At 34.9% G+C, this 18,526-nt stretch overlaps 2 protein-coding genes across 6 annotated transcripts; both read left to right on the top strand.

Annotated features, from left to right (window-relative positions):
* Positions 1 to 3,308: 3,308 nt before the first annotated feature.
* Positions 3,309 to 7,232, top strand: LOC140038897 (uncharacterized). The gene is made up of 5 exons (XM_072084485.1): positions 3,309 to 3,627; positions 6,192 to 6,306; positions 6,425 to 6,514; positions 6,650 to 6,748; positions 6,845 to 7,232. Exons 1-5 carry the CDS (start codon positions 3,560 to 3,562, stop codon positions 6,944 to 6,946), a joined length of 474 nt encoding a protein of 157 aa, XP_071940586.1. The 5' UTR covers positions 3,309 to 3,559; the 3' UTR covers positions 6,947 to 7,232.
* An 864-nt stretch (positions 7,233 to 8,096) lies between these two features.
* Positions 8,097 to 18,220, top strand: LOC113734252 (actin-related protein 9). Of its 5 annotated transcripts, XR_011842408.1 has the most exons (22): positions 8,108 to 8,319; positions 8,444 to 8,516; positions 8,670 to 8,788; positions 8,932 to 8,991; positions 9,076 to 9,141; positions 9,320 to 9,419; positions 9,941 to 10,176; positions 10,379 to 10,499; positions 11,752 to 11,816; positions 11,975 to 12,064; positions 12,721 to 12,771; positions 13,180 to 13,311; positions 14,061 to 14,150; positions 14,866 to 14,936; positions 15,029 to 15,201; positions 15,279 to 15,322; positions 15,411 to 15,460; positions 16,326 to 16,371; positions 16,679 to 16,729; positions 17,018 to 17,167; positions 17,336 to 17,639; positions 17,872 to 18,220. XR_011842408.1 is itself a non-coding variant. In XM_027260681.2 (21 exons), exons 1-20 carry the CDS (start codon positions 8,317 to 8,319, stop codon positions 17,159 to 17,161), a joined length of 1,779 nt encoding a protein of 592 aa, XP_027116482.1. In that variant the 5' UTR covers positions 8,108 to 8,316; the 3' UTR covers positions 17,162 to 17,167; positions 17,336 to 17,799. The 5 variants fall into 5 exon arrangements, 3 of the variants coding, with proteins under 3 accessions (XP_027116482.1, XP_071940585.1, XP_027116483.1); XR_011842409.1 differs by lacking the exons at positions 17,336 to 17,639; positions 17,872 to 18,220 and adding an exon at positions 16,154 to 16,198 and having other exon boundaries at positions 8,097 to 8,319; positions 17,018 to 17,115; XM_027260681.2 differs by lacking the exon at positions 17,872 to 18,220 and having other exon boundaries at positions 9,947 to 10,176; positions 17,336 to 17,799.
* Positions 18,221 to 18,526: the final 306 nt, after the last annotated feature.

The raw sequence follows: 18,526 nt of genomic DNA, 5'->3' as shown, positions 1-18,526 counted from the left end.
CCTAATAGCTTTCCTTCCTTGAATTACGCAGCTTTATACCACCAATCAATCACGAAGAGTAAATGATAAGCTTTTACTACCAGGGGCCCGTTTGCAAATGAGTTTTTTTTTTTGTCTAATATTTTACAATAATTTACCATCGAAGTTGTAGGAAAAATTTTTGAAGTGTATAATTTAAAAATTTTAATAAATTTTTTGATATTTCTATAATTAAAATTATTAAAAAACTTGTAACAGACAAACTTGACAAAAAACTTGCTTGCCAAACATGGGTTTTAAACGAATGCATTGCACTACAATTTTTCCTTTTTTCTTGTCTTTGAAGAATTGCATAAACTTCATAAATAATTTTTCAATCATTTCTCATTTGTTGCTATACTTATGAGTGTTTACCGTTTGTATAATTAGGCTACAACCCCACGAGTTTTCATTTGTCCAACGTTGAATATGAACAACTTCATTTTAACCAGTTAAAGTTAAAGACAAGAGTTTAACTGTAATGGAATAGGTTTAATTGTAATCAAGGGTCACTGAGTAGAGTGGTAACACTCTCATTATGCCACCCTAGGTGTTAATAAAGCGTAATATACTGAGTAGAGTGGTAACACTCTCAAGGCCTTGTTTGGATTGCTTGTTTTCGTCGGAAAATATTGTCGTTTTCTGTGATCACATTTCCCTATCACCTTTTTCCCTCACATATATCAAATCGCTACAGTAATTTTGCAATTGTAAATTGATAAAACGCTTGACTTGCAATTGTAAATTGAAATAATAAATGTCATATGCAAGCACGCAGTTTTATAACCTTTTCTTCCACTTTATTCCTTTCCCTGATCTAATGCATGCCAGGGAATCACATGTTTATTGGCTAATTATTCCTATCATTACTACTTTGTTTTCTGCAAATAACAGAGTACAGCTCAATTTGAAGGAGATTGTTGGTGGATGAGATCTGCAATAATTACTTAATACAGTAGTATATGCAAAACAGCATATTTAAGAAATTCAAGACAAAGCTTCCAAGAAACTGCCACTATGTTCATGAGTCAATGCAGACCAATTGGGTGTAATATACATTTGTTCTGTTCCCAAACAAAAAAAAAAAAATTTGTTTGATGAAGGAGATAATCATGATTGTTTTTGGATAGAAGATTATTTGAAAATTTTTTTGCAATAATTATTTAAAGCCAACTTTTGCTCTTTCAAAAGGAGCAACATAAAACTCCTTGTTTGGATTGTGTTTTTTCGTAAAAAAATTTTTTACATTTCCGTGAACATATTTTCTAATCATTTTTTTACCTTATATATATCAAATAATTATAGTATTTTTTTATAGAAATTTCTAAAAATAACAATCCAAACAGTATAGAACTCAAATAGTGGGTACCTAATAAGTATGAAAAATGAACTTGATGTATAATAATATTACATGTTCGAACAACTTTTCTAGGCAAAACGACAAATTTAACCAAAATGCACGGGTCAAAGTATATTTCCGAGTATAAAATGACATGTTTGAACAATGACTTGGGTTTTTGTCGTATTTTATCTTTTTGAAAAGTAATAGTAGCTAGTCAACTATTGATTTAGTTTATTTGCTTGTATTATCAATATATTTTTCAACTATCTTTTTTATTTTATATACATTGCATCAAAAAATTAGTATAGTATTTTTTCAAAAAATTAGTTAACTCAATTGCTTATGAATACCCCAGTTTTCTATAGCAACAAAAAGTAGTAATCTGGATAGGAGTTTGTTTGGATGATTTATTTGAGATAATTAATGTTGCACCTTTTATAATGTGATGTATGTGAAATAAAAAGATGATTGAGAATATAAAAAGGTGATTGAAATTTGTGAAACAAATTATTTTTTTTTTCAAATCATTTCAATCCAAACACACTCATTAACCCAAATGACAAAATAGAAAAAGAAATGCCATTTGTCGTTTGTGGAAGATGGAACGCATGTGGAAACAGCAGTAAACGACGGTGACTAAGTTTGAAGTTTACAAAATAAATACACAGTCAATCTTGTCGTCTAAGGTTGGTTTGTTGTAGTCTAATCTAACCTCTAAACTTTTTCTTTTTCCTGTTTTCGTACCACATTTTGTCAAAAAAGTTATCCTGCATTTGCCAATAAAATAATTGGAATGTTCGCTGCCCGAAAAGAAAGAAAGAGCATGAAAAGGCATTGGTCATGGAATGCGCATAAAATAGTACAAGCACGCTTTAAATTTGTACACAACATAACTAGCATCACCTTTTATCAGTGTGCTTGGGGTATAAAATAGAAGAAATTATATAATTTCATCATGCTCTTAACAAGTACCCCGAGCCTTGTTCTCGTTTGCTTTAGATTTTGTAAAATCTGATTATGAAAAGTGATTACAGAGGATAATCAGACTAAACAAAACTACTTTTTGAGTGATTATAGATTTTAATTTTTTTAGTTATTAAAAATGTAATTATGAATTTTGCATTATCGAAATAATCTATAATCAATTAAGATAAATCAGCGAATAACAAGCCTATGTAATATACCAAAAGATCTAGTACTATTGTTTTAAGCCCTTTGTTTTTGAATCCCCCGCCCATAATGCACGCATATTATCTCTCTCAAACCAAAAAATCCAGTTGGGCAAAATTCTTGATCGGTTCCTCTTCCCCTGCTATGCTGCTAGCAGTATTGGCTCCGTTTGGCAAGTGAATTTTTTGAGTGTTTGTCTAAAATTTTACTGTAACTTACTGTAGAAGCTTTTAAAATTTTTTTTGAAATGTGTAAATTTTTGAATATTTTGAAGTGTATAGCTTAAAAACTTTGACAAATTTTTTGAGATTACTGTAGCTAAAGTTATAAAAAAAACTTGTAGCAAATAAATTTGACAAAAAGCTTGTCTGCCAAACAAGGCCATATTTATTGTCCAACCTTGGTCCAATGGCCGCCTGCTTTCCCATGCATTAGATTAAAGGTTGAAACCATGCCTAGTGAAGCATACAAGAAATATGCTGGTGTGTTTTCTGTAGAAAGTGCAGTAATGCTCGTTTGATTTAGTGGTCAAGAAATATGCGTGTTTTCTGTAGAAAGTACAGTAATGTACTTGTTGTTTGATCTGGTGGGTTGTCTTAATCCTGTACAAGTCTTTTTAGACTCATTTCTCCTCTAAAGTAGAAACAAGAGTAAAAGTAAGTGTAAATTAGATTGTTGACATGACAAATTAAAGAAGAAAAACCCAAAAAAGAACAACAATGGTACTGTTCCCATAATCCCCATAGGCATTACTTCAGAGCTCCCTACCCAAGAAACCACACACGATCAATTTCATCAACTTCAAAGTCGAAAGACTCCACCAACCAAAATTCAATTTCCTCACAATCCCCAAGAGGCAGACAAGTAGAGAAACAGAGCGAGACCAAACCCACCAGATTTGCTCTCGCTCTCTCTATCCATTCCCGCCTCTTATTACTTCTCTCTGTCCCTGTTTTCTGAAGCAAAATTTTGAGCCCATACGAGCTTGAAAAATTACTGTAAGGGTCAGTCAGCAAAAAAGAACAAAATATGGGGTTCTTTTCTTTCTTGGGAAGAGTGCTTTTTGCCTCCATCTTCATCCTCGCTGCTTGGCAAATGTATGTTTCTACTGCATCTCATCAAAGTTTTAATCTTGTAGATCTGTTGAATGAGTAGTCTTTGTGAAGTAGTGGAAGTAATTCATTTTTCCTTAGAACTGTTAGTTTGTTTTGTGTGTTGTTAGATCTAGCTTAATATGTTTGTTGATTAGTACGAATGATGCATTTGCAATTTTGCATAAACCCATACTGCACTTTTGGTGTATGCCCTAAGCAGTTCGATAATCATAATAGATGGATAATTTTGGTATGATGTATTCACTTTGGTTACTTGCTCACTTGGGTTGCCGCTCGGGGGGTGGGGGTGAAGTTAAGCTATTGCTTGGGAGCACCTCAAAGGTAGTAGAGTCACGCGGATTCTGGGATTTCTCTATGATTGGAAGTCAAGTGATCCATTTTTGAATATGTGTCCCATCCTTTTTCTTCTTGATGTAAAGTTTGAATATGTAGAGTTTGTTGGGTGAGATGTCTTGGTCGACTTTTCTTGTGGTGCTTATATTTCCTCTCTGCAAGCAAAATTTCATAGATTGGCTGGTTTTGACTGGGTCGTGCATTTGAATGCTATCTAGCTTAGCCTCTAGTTGTTGAATTGACTCATTAGCTTAAGTTTTGATGTCAGTGCCTAATTAATTAGTATCAGCGTTCTGATTGGGAAGGTATGACCCCACCTACCTCCTTGGTTATTTTGTCTTTTGTTTGATGTACTTATGGAACAGTGGATTTACTTTAAATCTGTTTGTCTAAATTTTGAAATAAGGTGGGTAAAGAACAAGGCTATTAGATCAGTTCTGATTGGTTTTGTGTCAAGTGTTGGAAAGCTTGGTCTTGCATTCCAGTTTTAATTGCTAAATCATGGACAGTATCTAACTTCTTCAGCTTTTTACCTTTGACCTTTTTTTGTGCATATTTTTTGCTAATGCTCAGTGTCGTTGCATCTTTCTGGAGCCAATGCACCATAAGATTGTAGACTGAAGCAGCTAAGATATTTTGGCAAATGTTGCCTCTGTTACATAGTAGAGAGAAACGAAGAAGAAAAATTCTTCCAAACGTCACTCATGATATTTGTGCCCAGTACATTCTGATACGATGATAATGTTACTATGTATGCCTGATATCATGCTAACGAATTACTAGTTGGCCAATTATTGCAACTGAACATTCGATAGAAGAGTTGTATTTGCCACAATGATTTAGCTACTCTAGTTGAACTGTTTTGCTATGTTAAGAAATCATATAAAGATCTGCACCGGAGAGTTCATGCAGATTTTGAGTATGAATTTTTATCTACATAAGATTTTAATGAGATAATATACTGGATTGGTATTATGCATCTTCAGTTCCAACACTATGTGTAAGTCCTCCTTTCCTAGAGTACTTAAAGTTATGTGGATCACTGCATTTATCCATTTCTATTAAGTATGGCATTTTGGCCATGTTAAACAGTTTGAAGGCTTTGAGGGGATGCACTTAATTATTCCTTTTCGAAGAAGCTATTGCGAAAATGACGAACACAATGTTGGGGTTTTCCAATTTGCTTTCAGTGCATGAATGACAAAGACCATTAGAGTGAGGAGTATGCTTGCTGATGCCTTGTGGATTCAATGATAGCTTTTGCCCCTAAACATTGTGAATATAATGTAGCGGAGAGTACATTACATGTATCATGAATAATAACATAGGACTAGTAATTTAGTATCTCACAAAGTTGAGAGTGCTCGTTGTTTTCAAGTTTTTGAAAGTAATGTAATTGATATATGTTTGGCAGATGAGATAATTTTTGGCAGGGTCATGCTTTCACGGAGGTTTCACTTGTCTTAGCCATTGAAATTTGACCAATTTAGTATTCCAGTTGTCTTAGATTTTTATCATGTATTTTATAACCAGTTTAGAAGTTGAACCTTCTTTTTCCGGTGTTGTGGCCTGAAGGGGTATCTAATCTGTGTTTTGTTTCCTAATTTTATTACAAAACATTAGATTCGTTCCGTATGACTGGTTTTAACAGTTTTGTTTGCTATTTTCTTAGCTGATGGTTTTATTTGGTTGACAAATCACCCACTCCTTTTGCGAATAATTTATAGGTAGGCTGTATATAAAGAAGCATATTTTAAGTTAGAGAGGTGAAGTTTGTCCCTTTTTTCTTTTTCTGTCTTTTTATGCTTTCAGGTGTTTGATGGTTCATTTGGTTGCTACCATAACCGGTATCGAACGTTGGATATTGCATTGACTTCCAATGGGACTCATTATTGCATTGCCCAAATGGGTTTATAATATAGCTTGTTTCACTTTATGTTGTTCCAAGGAAGTTTTAATAGTCATTCACTTTATACTTTTTGAGGGAATTTACAGAAGGTTTCTATCAGTTTTTAGGTCAATTTTGATTAAGAACTGGCTGTGAGCAAATTCCTAGTTTTGCCAACTTATAAGGTTGTGCGGATGTATTACTTGTACAAAAGCTCTGTCTTAAAAACTATTTAGATGCATCTTTCAACCGTATCATTGAACTTATTGTCACGTAGCATTAGAACTCTGTGTTGCAAAATCTCAGTACCCGTATATTGTCGTAGGTTCAATGAATTTGGTGATGATGGAGGGCCTGCAGCCAGGGCGTGGGCTCCTAAATTGGTTCCCATCCAGAAGTTTCTGAAATCAAAGTTTGGAGAAGGGGGGCCAAATATTGATGTAAGGATGTGGTTCTGTTTGTTAATTACTCTGTGATTGAGGTGACATATTCTATTTTTAGCATGTTATTGTAATGGACGTTTTTGCCACCATAATGTTGGGGGGGTGCTCTATGCAGGTTAGGCATTTTGTTGCTGGATCAATTGCTCTGAAGGGGTTGGGAGGCTTGCTATTTGTGTTTGGTAGCAAAATGGGCGCTTACCTACTGGTTTGAACTTCCGTTTCAGTTTAATGTTTTTGAATTTTTATTTCTTTGCTGTTCAGCAGGTGATGTATAGAATCACAGATGCTGACCTTATGAAGCAATTTTCCAATTGGTTCTTGGTTTCTTGCTAAAATTCAGATGTATCACTTGCTGTACACCACTCCACTGTACTATGACTTCTACAACTATGAATTTGGTGGACCAGAATTTTTCAGTCATCTGCAGGATTTTTTGCAGGTTCACCTTCCTTGTGGTTTCATAGGTTTTTAATTGTTATTATTATTTTCCGTGAATAGAGTTTTGGTTAATATGATGATTTGCATTGTTTGGCAGTGCGTGGCTCTTTTTGGAGCCTTGCTATTTTTCCTTGGGATGAAGAACTCAATTTTGAGGAAGCAGCTCAAGAAAAAGACCCCCAAACCAAAGACAGCTTAGCCTTATCTGAGCAGAAGTTGCAGAGGATTAGACAGTTCCCAGGGATCTTTACAATGGATTTTTTTTTTTGGCTTTTGGGGGTTCTTGAGAATTTTCTTTGATCTTCCACTGTAGTTGGCCATCTCCTCCTTTTTTTTTTTTTTGAATACACTCTTTAAACTAGACGCATTGCTGAGACCAACCACCCTTAGCGGGTGAGAGATATTAGAGCAAAGTTCAGAAGGTCATGGATTACAACATTTGATGTTTTTCCTGTATTAGTAAGAAATGCATTTTTGTGATGAAATTCTTGCTCCTATTCGATAGTACATTTTATTATTCGATGATAAGCTTGGTAAACTCGTCCCTTTTTTTCTGGTTGATGATTGACTCAGCTACAAAAACAGACGACGAACCATCAATTTAGAGTCCTTTGTCATCAGATGCAAAATACTACTACTGTAAATGTAGGCTTTATCATAAATTATCTTCACCCTTCCCTACAGTTGGGTAAAACCAAATTTAGCCATTTTCTGACACAAGTTTATAAGTTATAAAATCAACCATTTGACCTTTCTCGTTAAGAAAGAAAAAAGATATTCATTTAGAAAAACTTTCTAATCTACGGTTAATACTAGTGCTCAATGCACACCCAATGTGTGTGCAATAATAATAAAAAAAAAACATAATATCTATGGCTATATATTTTAAATAAAATTTTTATTACTGAAACAAACTTTAATCTTTTAAATGTTTTTCATAAAATAATTTTATATTTGTAGTTACAATATTTAGGGATAGTTATGTTGAAAAAACATATACTTAAATTGTTAAAAGTAAAAATAGTTATGGATGGTTATTAGTAGTTAAAATAAAAATAGTTTTTTTAAGGGTAAACTAGAAAGTTCATAAAGTGACGATAAATGTTAATTTCAATGTTAACTTCAAATCCCTTTGTCAACCTTTATATATAGTATAGATAGATATTAAAATTGTTAATGCAACAAAAAGAAAATGAAAAATCATACACAACCTGTTAGCCTAGTAGAATTTAAGACGACAAGTCAATTCCCATCTACCAAAGAAGTTTCGTCTGAAGTTTTGATGACAAAATGCAATTCATTTTTAAGTTGATGAAATTACATGTTACATTATTCATTTCTTTGTTTATTTATGTACCTTTTGCGCCCATAATGTGCGTAGGTTTTCTTGCCGTTGATTGTCCTCCTTTTCTGATTTTAATTTGAAGACTTCAGTTCCAAGGTCGAAGTTCCAAAGCTTAAAAGACCACAACAAAGCCAACCCACGAAGGAAAAACTTTTTCTTTTCTAGGAGTATTATTCGGCTCTCTCTGCTGACTGCTCTGAGCCCTCCCAACTCGTTGCTTCCCAATGGTAGACACTTGCTGTCACTTTCTCTATCACTCTGTTTCACACACACTCGCACAGTAATTATCTCGAACGAAAATAGTTTAAAGTTGTGAACTTTTTTATTTTATTGTGTTTGTTAATTTTGCAGGATTATCTGAAAACAATAGTTCCTTCTCAATTTCTTGCTGAACGTGGCTCCAATCTTGTTGTCATCAATCCAGGTCCCTCTCAACTCCCACCTTACTACTAATCTTTTAGCCAACAATTGTGTATGCCAATTTTCAGCATATAAAGTTTTAGTTGTATTCTTACTTTTTTCTTGGTGATTGGTGAAATTTGATTAATCTGTGAAGTGGGATTCTTGAATTGTTTAGGTTCTGCAAATATAAGAATAGGATTAGCTCGACAAGACGCCCCGTTGAACGTCCCTCATTGTATTGCTAGAAGAACCACTGGTGCCAATCAATTCCCTAAGAAAAATGTTCTAGACCAGGTTTACTTTTCATTCTTTGGTTAATTTTAACTTATTCTTTATGTGCTTGGAGAAAATTTTCCTTTGCTGATGAAACTGTTCGTCTCTTTTCCTTCTCCACCCCCTTCTTTTAATGGGGGCCCTTGTGATTTTATGTGTTTCAGGGACTTAATTCTCAGGTTACCACAGCGCAACACATGGAACGTGAGAAAGCATATGATATTGTGAGTTTAGAGGAGTTGAAGCTTTTCTCAAGTATGGATTTTAGTTTGATTTTTAAAATGAAAAATGGTTCTTTTTTTTGCCAGATTGCATCCCTGTTGAAAATTCCATTCTTGGATGAAGAGGTTACAAACAATGCATTCCCCAGAAAGGTAGAATTGGTCTCTTGCTGCTTTCGTCTTCTTCTTTTTTTAATTGTAGGAGCTAAACCAAATCTGTAATATATTGCAGAAGTAGATGATCTTAGCTTTATTATTCTAGCTGGCATGGTTGAATGCACATTTATCGAGTTTTCTATGTTTTGTTTCGGTAAAATTGACTGCTATGCAGATGGGTCGTATCGATGTATACCCTCCTCAAACTAACAAGAAAGAGACAGCCTTCAGTTGGACTGATGTATATGAGAAGACAATTCCATCGTCTGCATCTGGTATGTTGCTAGTGTTGGAAGCAATCAAAATTTGTAATCCTATCCTCATCTTGAATATATGAGCTTGTGACATTGAATCTCATGTCTTTTCTGATCGAAGTATCACTAGATACATGTTAGGGCTTGGGATGTCAACTCACAGCCATATCAAGTTCTTTTTACTTGTCCATGGTCATGATCCAGGACTTTCTTTTTGGTTGGTTTCAAAGAGTTTTACAAATTAGTTGTATGTCATGCCACTTACTTCCGAGAGTCAGAAATGAATCTGGTCAATCGAACGTAACCCAACTGTGGTATTGCAGGAGGTTTAGACCTTTTTACTCTGCTTTAGTCCAGCGTAAGCCAACTTATTTGAAAGATTTGGATTTCAATGATGTGTGGTCTTTCTTCTCCTATAATTCGAGTACCGCCCATCGGAGCACCCTTTATAAGCTATTCATATTGGACTTCGTTTCTTATTATGATTTTCAGTTGCATAAAATTAATGAAAATTCGGTTAAAATGTTACATCAACATTCAAGTTGCAGAATTCTATTTTGATGTAACAGAAGACCCACTGAGAAATGACCAAAATGATGAGTCCTCTGTTGAGAAGGAAGGTCACGATTATAGAGAGAACAATTCAAGTGAACCAAGATATAGGGAGTGCATTTTTGGTGAGGAAGCTCTGAGAATATCTCCAACTGAACCATATTGCTTACGGCGTCCTATCCGCAGGGGTCATCTTAACATCTCTCAATATTATCCTATGCAGCAGGTACAATCTTAATTACGTACGAAGTTGTTGAAAAGAAAATTTTTTTTGGGGCTCTTGCTGTAATCTGAAATCGTCATTTGTAGCATAAGTTTATTGAATCATAATGCATTTTATATTTAAGTAAAATAAGAGTTTTTTTTTTTATAAGCCAGGGTCTGTATTCTGCTTCTCTATTTTTGACTTCTCTCTGCTCATCTTGCAGGTATTAGAAGACTTGCATGTAATTTGGGATTGGATTTTGACTGAGAAACTTCATATCCCCTTGAGTGAAAGGACTATGTTCTCTGCTATTCTTGTTCTTCCTGAGACATTTGACAATCGTGGTAACTATGAGCTCCTGTTTTTTGTTCCAGATGCCGGATTTTAGTCAAGTGACTAATTATTGTTTCTTGTTTGCCTAATCTGTCAACGTTGAAACTTAGTAATTTTATTTTACTGGTTGGTGTTTAAGAAAGGTTATAATTGGATCATGAGCCACAGAATTATTTTTTTCTTAAATAGCTGATGTTCAAATTGAGTAAACTAAGTCCATTACAACTTTTAGAGCTGTACTACAGTTGCATTGAGCTAAGATGTATTTATAGCACATACTCATCTGTACATTGTAGATTATACATAAAGTTACCAATTGTTTAAAACCAAGTAGCCACGCCCCAAGTTCTGTTGTGGTAGATATTACAGTTCTTTACCGTGACCAGTTTCCTGAGTTAAATTCCAGTACTACAGAAGCCTAGCTATGCATTGAAGTTTAAAGTTTTTTTCAGTGTTAATAGGATTTTTGGACAATACTGTAATGATGAATGTTTTTTATCTATCCCAGTGAATGACATGTATTTTTCAAAAATCTAAGCATTTAGAGCCTTGATGTGTAAATTGGACAGTGTACTCTAGGGTATTTTTATTTCATCTGTTAGAATCATTCACATGCTTGCTTATCCTTGTTGGCAAATACTTTTTCTTGATATTGTCTTGGAGTTTGGTAGTCAAGTCAATTTCTCGAGTCAATAGCCAAAATATAACTTTTGGTCAAAATATACAAGCCTGACTTGTCCAGTAGTTGGCATTATGAAGTTGACTTTCCTGCAGGAGGAATTAAGAAGGCCGTTAATCATGTCTAATTTGTTGAGTATCTGAATGTGATCTTACAAGCTAAAAGATAGTTCCAACTATCAAACATGGATTGCATTTCCTGGAAAGGATCACAATATACTAATGATAAATTCAAGAGATTGATGAGAAATGACACATTATAACTGAAAAAATTTGATGTACTTGAGAATTTTAGGAATGGATTTATACTAAAACGGAGCCTTTTCCATTTATTAATAGAAAAGTAAGCTTTTGTTTGGAAGACAATACTATATTTGTATATAAGCCCAACATATGGCCTTTAACTTTAGGAAATCTAGGTTTCTTTCCTTTTGCTTTCTGTGTGCTAACTCTATTTTATCCGTCAATTTAAAGATATAAGTAAACCAGGTGTTTCTTTGGGTTTATGAAAATGTAAATGGGAAACTTAACGTACTGGTTTTTTATTGTGACCAGCTTGACCGTTTGGATTTTTTGGATGTGCAGAAGTAAAGGAGATGCTGTCTATTGTCTTAAGAGATCTGCACTTCAGCTCAGCGGTAGTTCACCAGGTGGTTCTCTTCCGTCTTATAATTTTGAACTATCTCTAGGTTAAATTTAAGTGCTAGCATCAATTTAACCTTAATGTGATGTTACATTTTCATTTTGTCCTGTACCATATGCATTGAGTCTCTCCTTGTCAGAGATGGCTTATATCAAATTGATTCAGGAAGGTCTTGCTGCAGCTTTTGGAAATGGTATGTCAACAGCGTGCATCATAAATCTGGGTGCCCAGGTGACATCGGTAATATGTGTTGAGGTATATTCTATATATTTCTGAAATTCGGTTCTTTCAGTTAATGTTTTTATTAAGCTGTTTTACCTCATAATGCAAAATGATTTCTTGAAGTGTATCTGGGGTGTAAGTTGGAAGACTCCAATAATTGGTCAATGGAAGGAAAAAAGACTTTCAAACAAATATCATTCTAGAGGAATTGAATCTGGATCTTCATGTGAATCATGTTAAAGAAAGAATCATGATTACCAAGTTACTGACTGCCTGTGGTGGCTCCACTGCTTATACTGCCTCAAAAATTACTGCTCTGCTGGAAAAATTGCTAAATACTACCATCTTAACAGGATTAACAACTTAATTTCCACCAGCATTCCTTTGTCAACTTCTCTACTTTCAGTGTAAATTCTGGTACCGAAGTTTCTAATTCTTTGAATTTCTTCACCAGCACAATGCATCACTTGCCACAATCTTCTCCAGTCCTCTGGCACACATTATTCTGGTGCTTTGAGTGCCATTTGACAAACACTCAGTTTAGGTTTTCATCTGTAGCTTCCTGAGATTAAGCTTCCTTTTGCCATGATGTAACAGAAGGGATTGACAAAGTATTTATCTTGCTTGAGAAAATTGGCATTGCATTTGTAGATAATCTCCATGACACTTAAAGTTTTGTTCATCTTTAGGATGGAGCAGTCCTACCTACAACACAGATGACATTGAGATATGGTGGAGAGGTAAGGATTATGGCTTCCTTTCTTCAACTTGATTACTATCTTCTTATGCAGCTCTTATCACTGTGAGGAAGTCCATGTGACATCTATTTACCATAGATTTTTCTCCAGTTAGTAAAAATTATGCTTCTGCTTGTGATTAATTGGTGTGTTAAGGACAGTAAAACTTTTGAAGCAAAAGAGCAATGAAATGCTATGTCTAAACTTGTTCAATGTTTTTGTTGAATGCTATGCCTTACCATTTTTAGCGTAACATAGGAATCTGAAGGAGCAATGAAATGCTCTCTGATGTGTGAACTAACAGGCATTTGTTTTCTTTTTAAGGTTGACCTTTCCAATTCTTTGTTTGCTTTCAAACATTTCACTTTCTTTTCAAAGGTCACGTTTTGACTTGGTAAGAAACAACTTCAGGATATATCAAGATGCTTGCTTTGGACACAAAGGCATCATCAAACATGGCCACCAGTTCGTACAGATGCCCTGACAAAGCCTGTAGATTTGTTGATGTTGAACAGGCTTAGAGAGTCGCATTGCTCGATTAGAGTGAGTCATCTAATTTCTTTTATTAAAAGTTAAATTTTTCTAGTCAATATGGTCCTAAATATTAGAGAGTCTCTTTTACTTTAGTCAATGTTTACTGAACTTTGTAGTTGAACTCAACCTTGTCACCAGATATAACCCATTCGACTTTTTAGTTTTGTCAACTTCTCTTTTCTATAGTGCTTTGGCTGTTTCCCTATCGCATGCTGTATTTATGTCATGTTCAGCTTATCTGTTTTATCCAGCAGCGAAGTATTCTTTTCCTCAGTGTGAGTAGAGGTGTAATTGTTAATTTACATTCACATAATCTCAATGTTGATATAACTATGCCTTTGCTGATATTCAATGAAGCTAAATCTCTTTAGTTTTTGCAATATGATAGTTAATGGACCCTTCCTTGTCTTCTGCTTCTACCGTGCTGTTTGGGTGGTTAATTATCTGGTTCCATCTTGCAATATTGGTAATTTGTTAATGTACCATGTGTAACACCACTACACCAGTTAAGGTTGGCGTTCTCTGAATATATTATAAGCTGAGTAAATTTTGAACTTTTATCTTGGGCCTGCCAATATTACTTATTTGGATCTGTCTTTCCTTAAGAAAGTGTGTTACAATTATGATTTCTAATTGGTGGTTTATCAACTTTTATTTGATAATTTGTAGGATTTCTTTTCTTGGATTTTACTGAAATTTTCATTCGAGACCTTTTATATGACATGTATACATTGACACAGTATATTTTATACATTCAGGAAGGAGAACTTGAAACTGTTGCAGTTGTTCATTCTTATGAAGATGGCATGCCACCTGGGTCTCATAAGACGAGGCTAACTGCTTTGAATGTATGCCTCTGATAATCAAAACTCATTTAACTTCCTTTCCCTTTATTAAACAATAGTTCATGTTGCCAATATTCAATTTGCTACATTAGACTGAAGCATACTACAGTGTAAAAGGTTTCGTAAAGGCTCTAACGTATATATGCATTCTCATTAACCCACAAAAAAAAAAGTAAAAAAAGAGGGAATATAATATAAAGAAAGATGCAAAAGTTAAAGACCTCTTTAACTTCTATATTTCAAAAAATCTACCAAGCACAGTTACCCTATATTTGATATGACAGTTACGATGAATTTGACATATTTTCTATACAACAAGGGATGTCTTTAAATGTGCCAATGGCTTCAGGTCTTTCTTAGATTGAGTTAGGGGATCATAAATATGTTGGTGCTAACATAACGGCTGTAAAAGCTAGAGGATAATGTTGTAAGTGTAAGTAATGTATAACTTGATCAAAATTCCCCTTTATTGTTTCCAAAAAGTTATTTCCAGTTAATGCTTCTGTGTTGGTTTAATTTGCTTTTTATGCATTTACCTGTAGACTAATAATTTGAAGTTCTGCAAGTACAATTAAGCTAGGCATTCGGTCATTTAATGCAGTGAAGGTTGAGTTTTAAATGCTTGGCTCAGCAATTATTTCTTGTAACTATTTGCATTTACTGTCACAACAGTAAAACATGTTTAGATTGACTAGTACTTCTTATTGTTTTTAAACAGGTTCCACCAATGGGTTTGTTCTACCCAATGCTTTTGGTTCCAGATGTTTATCCTCCACCACCCCGTACATGGTGAGGATACTTTCCAATCATTGATAATTTTTTTGACTAAATAACTCCTTGCACATTATCTAACTTCCCAAAATGGTATTATGCTTCACCAGGTTCAAGGATTATGATGATATGTTGGAAGATACATGGCATACTGAGGGCTTTTTCCCCAGCGGTGCTTCTGCATTCCCAATGTGGGAGAGCTACCCAATTTTTCAGGCAAGGCCAAAGAAAGAGGACAATATTGGTCTTGCAGAAGCTATTACAAAAAGCATTCTCTCAACAGGTTGACTTGGTATTTGAGTTTTCTCTGTTAAAGCTTTATGTGTTTTTTCTCTTACCTCTCCTCATTATTTGCCCCAGGGCGTATAGACCTGCAGAGGAAATTGTTTTGTAGCATGCAACTGGCAAGTTTTGAGCTTTGGTCTAAATACTCAATTTGTTTCTCGCAAATGTTTATGTCGATCTATAATTTTACATGGTTCAATGATACAGATTGGTGGAGTGGCTTTGATTGATGGGCTCATTCCTGCCATGGAGGAGAGGTTTGCTTCAATCTCTCTCTCTCTCTCTCTCTCTCACACACACACACACACAAACAAATGGATTAGGCTCATAGTTGCTTAGAGGAATTGCTCCTAGACAGGCTTGTACTGTTAACACAATTGCGGAAAAGATAATATGCAATACCCAGAAGCAAATAGAATATATAACAATTTTACTGAAGTTAATTGCAATTCCCAGCTGAAATTGTACATCTTTCCAAACTCAGAATTAATGCAATCATTTTTATTCTCCAATTTATGCTTCAAATTGGACTTGCCACCATCTGCAATCCTGTCCTGAAGCATTTTATTGGCAATCCATGTTTTGGATTGAAATTCGTCTTTTCTGTTATCTAAAGCAGACCATATTTTTTCGGACTATTTTATTGTTCCAGCTGATCACTTTTCCTTCTCAAAATCCTCTCTCAGTCTTGATAAGATACATGATTGTGATGAAGCTCCTTAACTTACAGCAAAATGTAGTAGTGTGGACAAAGAACAAGCGGTTACTTTAGTATTTGCTGATGTAGATGCCTAGAGGATCACATTATGCCCCAGCACTGACATATGATTTATGGGGATAGAGCAGCCACTCAAACAAAACAATCATTATTTATCTAAGTTGTTAACTTAGATATACTTTAATCATAGTTTTTCATTTCTTGTGAAATTTATACTTAAATTGCCATGCAGTAGCAGGAGAAGCTGAATATTTAAATGAGAAAGCAAGAAATTGTTGTGAGTCATATTCGTTATTTGGCACTGTTATCATTCTGTGGTGGACGCTTTCTTCTTAATTTATGTACATGGCAGGAAAACCTTCATATTTTTTTTTATCCAACTATCTTGATATTTTTCTGGGCAGGGTGTTACATGCGATTCCCCCAAATGAAGCCATTGATACTGTGGAGGTGTGCATCTCATACTTTTCTGGTTTAGTTAATAAATAAATTTTTTTTTATAAATGGTAACCTGTACTTGTGTTGGGTCTTGTTTCCTATGCCATAGCATTGTGGAACTTGGTAATGCTAACTAATGTCACTGCTTCATGTAATTGTTGAAGCATATTTTGGAACCTAATCTCGTTGCATTATGTGCTTTTCTGACTTCGAGACCTCAATTTGTCTTTGATATTTTGCTCTATAATATCGTTCTGGTTTTCCAGTTCCTAATGATTCATCATGTTGTTGACTTCTGCTTGTCTTTTTTCATATCTAGGTTTTGCAATCAAGGACAAATCCAACCTTTGTTGCATGGAAGGGTGGAGCAGTAAGTTTCTGTTACGGTGCTATCTTATGGTTAACTGCCCTGGAGATCTCTCTTCTTGTTATCTATTCTAACAATAGTACGAAGATTGTGATAATTTTGTCCATTGGAGTTTAGAATACACAACTTAGCCACTCAGGATACTGTTTTGCAAGTATTTGAATCATCAATTCTACTTCTCTGATATCATTATGGATTTTGAAGTATCTTCAGAACATGGTATCTGCAAAAGCTCCATTGGTAGAGATGAAATTAAGTTTCTCACTTTCATGGCATTCACCTTCTTTGTAGATACTTGGTGTACTTGATTTCAGCCGAGATGCCTGGATACATCGGGAAGACTGGATTCGAAGTGGGATTCACATTGGTAGTGGCAGAAAATACAAGGACTCTTATTTCCTCCAGGCACAAGCAATGTGTTACATAAATTCCTGAGACATGGTATGGAACATTCATTATTGGATATTTGTTTGTTTATTTTGGTTACTTAAGGCATTTGGTACAAAACAGTGTTTATAAGAGACATTCCGGTAATCATAATTGTGAAACATGGTGATCTTCAGAAACCTCTGCCCTACCCTTTTTTTCACTCTTCTGGCCTGCATGCAGGTTTACGTCAGGCTGTAAATGGGACTTTGATTTACTAGAAAGACTAACGCTTGAAGCTGCGAGTACCAAGACTTGTGAAAGTACTGAGTAAATTGTGGAATTTTTGCTGTCAAACAAACGTTCAAAGTGAAATTTGGTTGGTTAAAGCACGTAGCTGTTGTTATCATCAGAAGCATGAAACCCTTTGTCCTGAGGAGATGGAGGCAGTCTACTCCGTGCAGCACTTGCCTTACTAATGACCTAACACACTAGCGCCATTTTTAGCAGTAGACAGCTTGGAATTTGGACTTATTTGTAAAGCTGGGTAATATCCCTCTTAAATCTTCTCCTTACCTTCCCTGAAATCTTCCTCAGAATTTCTGAATCTTATTGGCAGAGATTGGTAGAATGGTAGACCACTTGTTATGAAATGGAGTTTCTATTTACTCAGATAGCAAAGATATGCTACGGTGTTTAGCTTGCTACTTTTTGTTTTTTGGTCTATTGTCACCATTTACACCTGCACTTAGTCTTATTTTTACTCTAACCTATACTAGGGGGTGGCTCAATAAGGTCACGGGGAACTGACGGGAACTGAATCGGACCATATGGGTTGCTGTAAAAGTGCTGAAAGTAGTAAAAGGGACGGCTGAACATCCCTAGTCGAATAAACATCGCACCAGGCTAACATCCTCTGATTCGAGAAACTTTTTGGCACTTGCGTCCCAATCAAGAGTTTGAGGGTCACTCGGGGCAATGGCAGAGAACACCTCTCCATAGTGAAAATTAGTTACCAATTATAAGCTGTAATTAAGATACCAACAACTTTGTAGGAACAACAGAAACCTTTCTACAGCGAAAACAATGTATGGTTTAGTTGGCAGCAAATGTCGGTTTGATGGTGAATTGCTGTGCAAATAATTTCTGTCTGTCGGCTTGGGTGGACAAGAACAGTTATCAGTGAGCAAAAGTAAGCAAAAATGTACAGTTTATACTACAATTTAAATCTGATACAACTGATATGTGTGAATTTACGTGAATAGTAATTGAACATTACATTCTTATTAAACACTTGCACAAATAATCTGTGGTAAATTATAACCTGCTTAAAAAAACAAAAACTTAATTACAATCAAAATCGGGGTCTAACTCGAATTTAGTAGAACTAATGGAGCGAAAATCTCCTCGTCCCACATCGGAATATGTAAAATG

The sequence above is a fragment of the Coffea arabica genome, chromosome 3e, assembly GCF_036785885.1.
Source record: "Coffea arabica cultivar ET-39 chromosome 3e, Coffea Arabica ET-39 HiFi, whole genome shotgun sequence".
Taxonomy (NCBI): domain Eukaryota; kingdom Viridiplantae; phylum Streptophyta; class Magnoliopsida; order Gentianales; family Rubiaceae; genus Coffea; species Coffea arabica.
This window is presented reverse-complemented; position numbering and strand designations above follow the sequence as displayed.

What these genes read in the sequence shown, in the direction of transcription:
- LOC140038897 (XM_072084485.1), top strand. Translation starts at nt 3,560, where the DNA reads ATGGGGTTCTTTTCTTTCTTGGGAAGAGTGCTTTTTGCCTCCATCTTC. An exon ending in ATCCTCGCTGCTTGGCAAAT is followed by an intron (nt 3,628 to 6,191) that starts GTATGTTTCTAC and finishes ATATTGTCGTAG; the next exon opens with GTTCAATGAATTTGGTGATG. An exon ending in ATCTGCAGGATTTTTTGCAG is followed by an intron (nt 6,749 to 6,844) that starts GTTCACCTTCCT and finishes ATTGTTTGGCAG; the next exon opens with TGCGTGGCTCTTTTTGGAGC.
- LOC113734252 (XM_072084484.1), top strand. An exon ending in GTGAGAAAGCATATGATATT is followed by an intron (nt 8,992 to 9,075) that starts GTGAGTTTAGAG and finishes TTTTTTTGCCAG; the next exon opens with ATTGCATCCCTGTTGAAAAT. An exon ending in TGAGACATTTGACAATCGTG is followed by an intron (nt 10,500 to 11,751) that starts GTAACTATGAGC and finishes TTGGATGTGCAG; the next exon opens with AAGTAAAGGAGATGCTGTCT.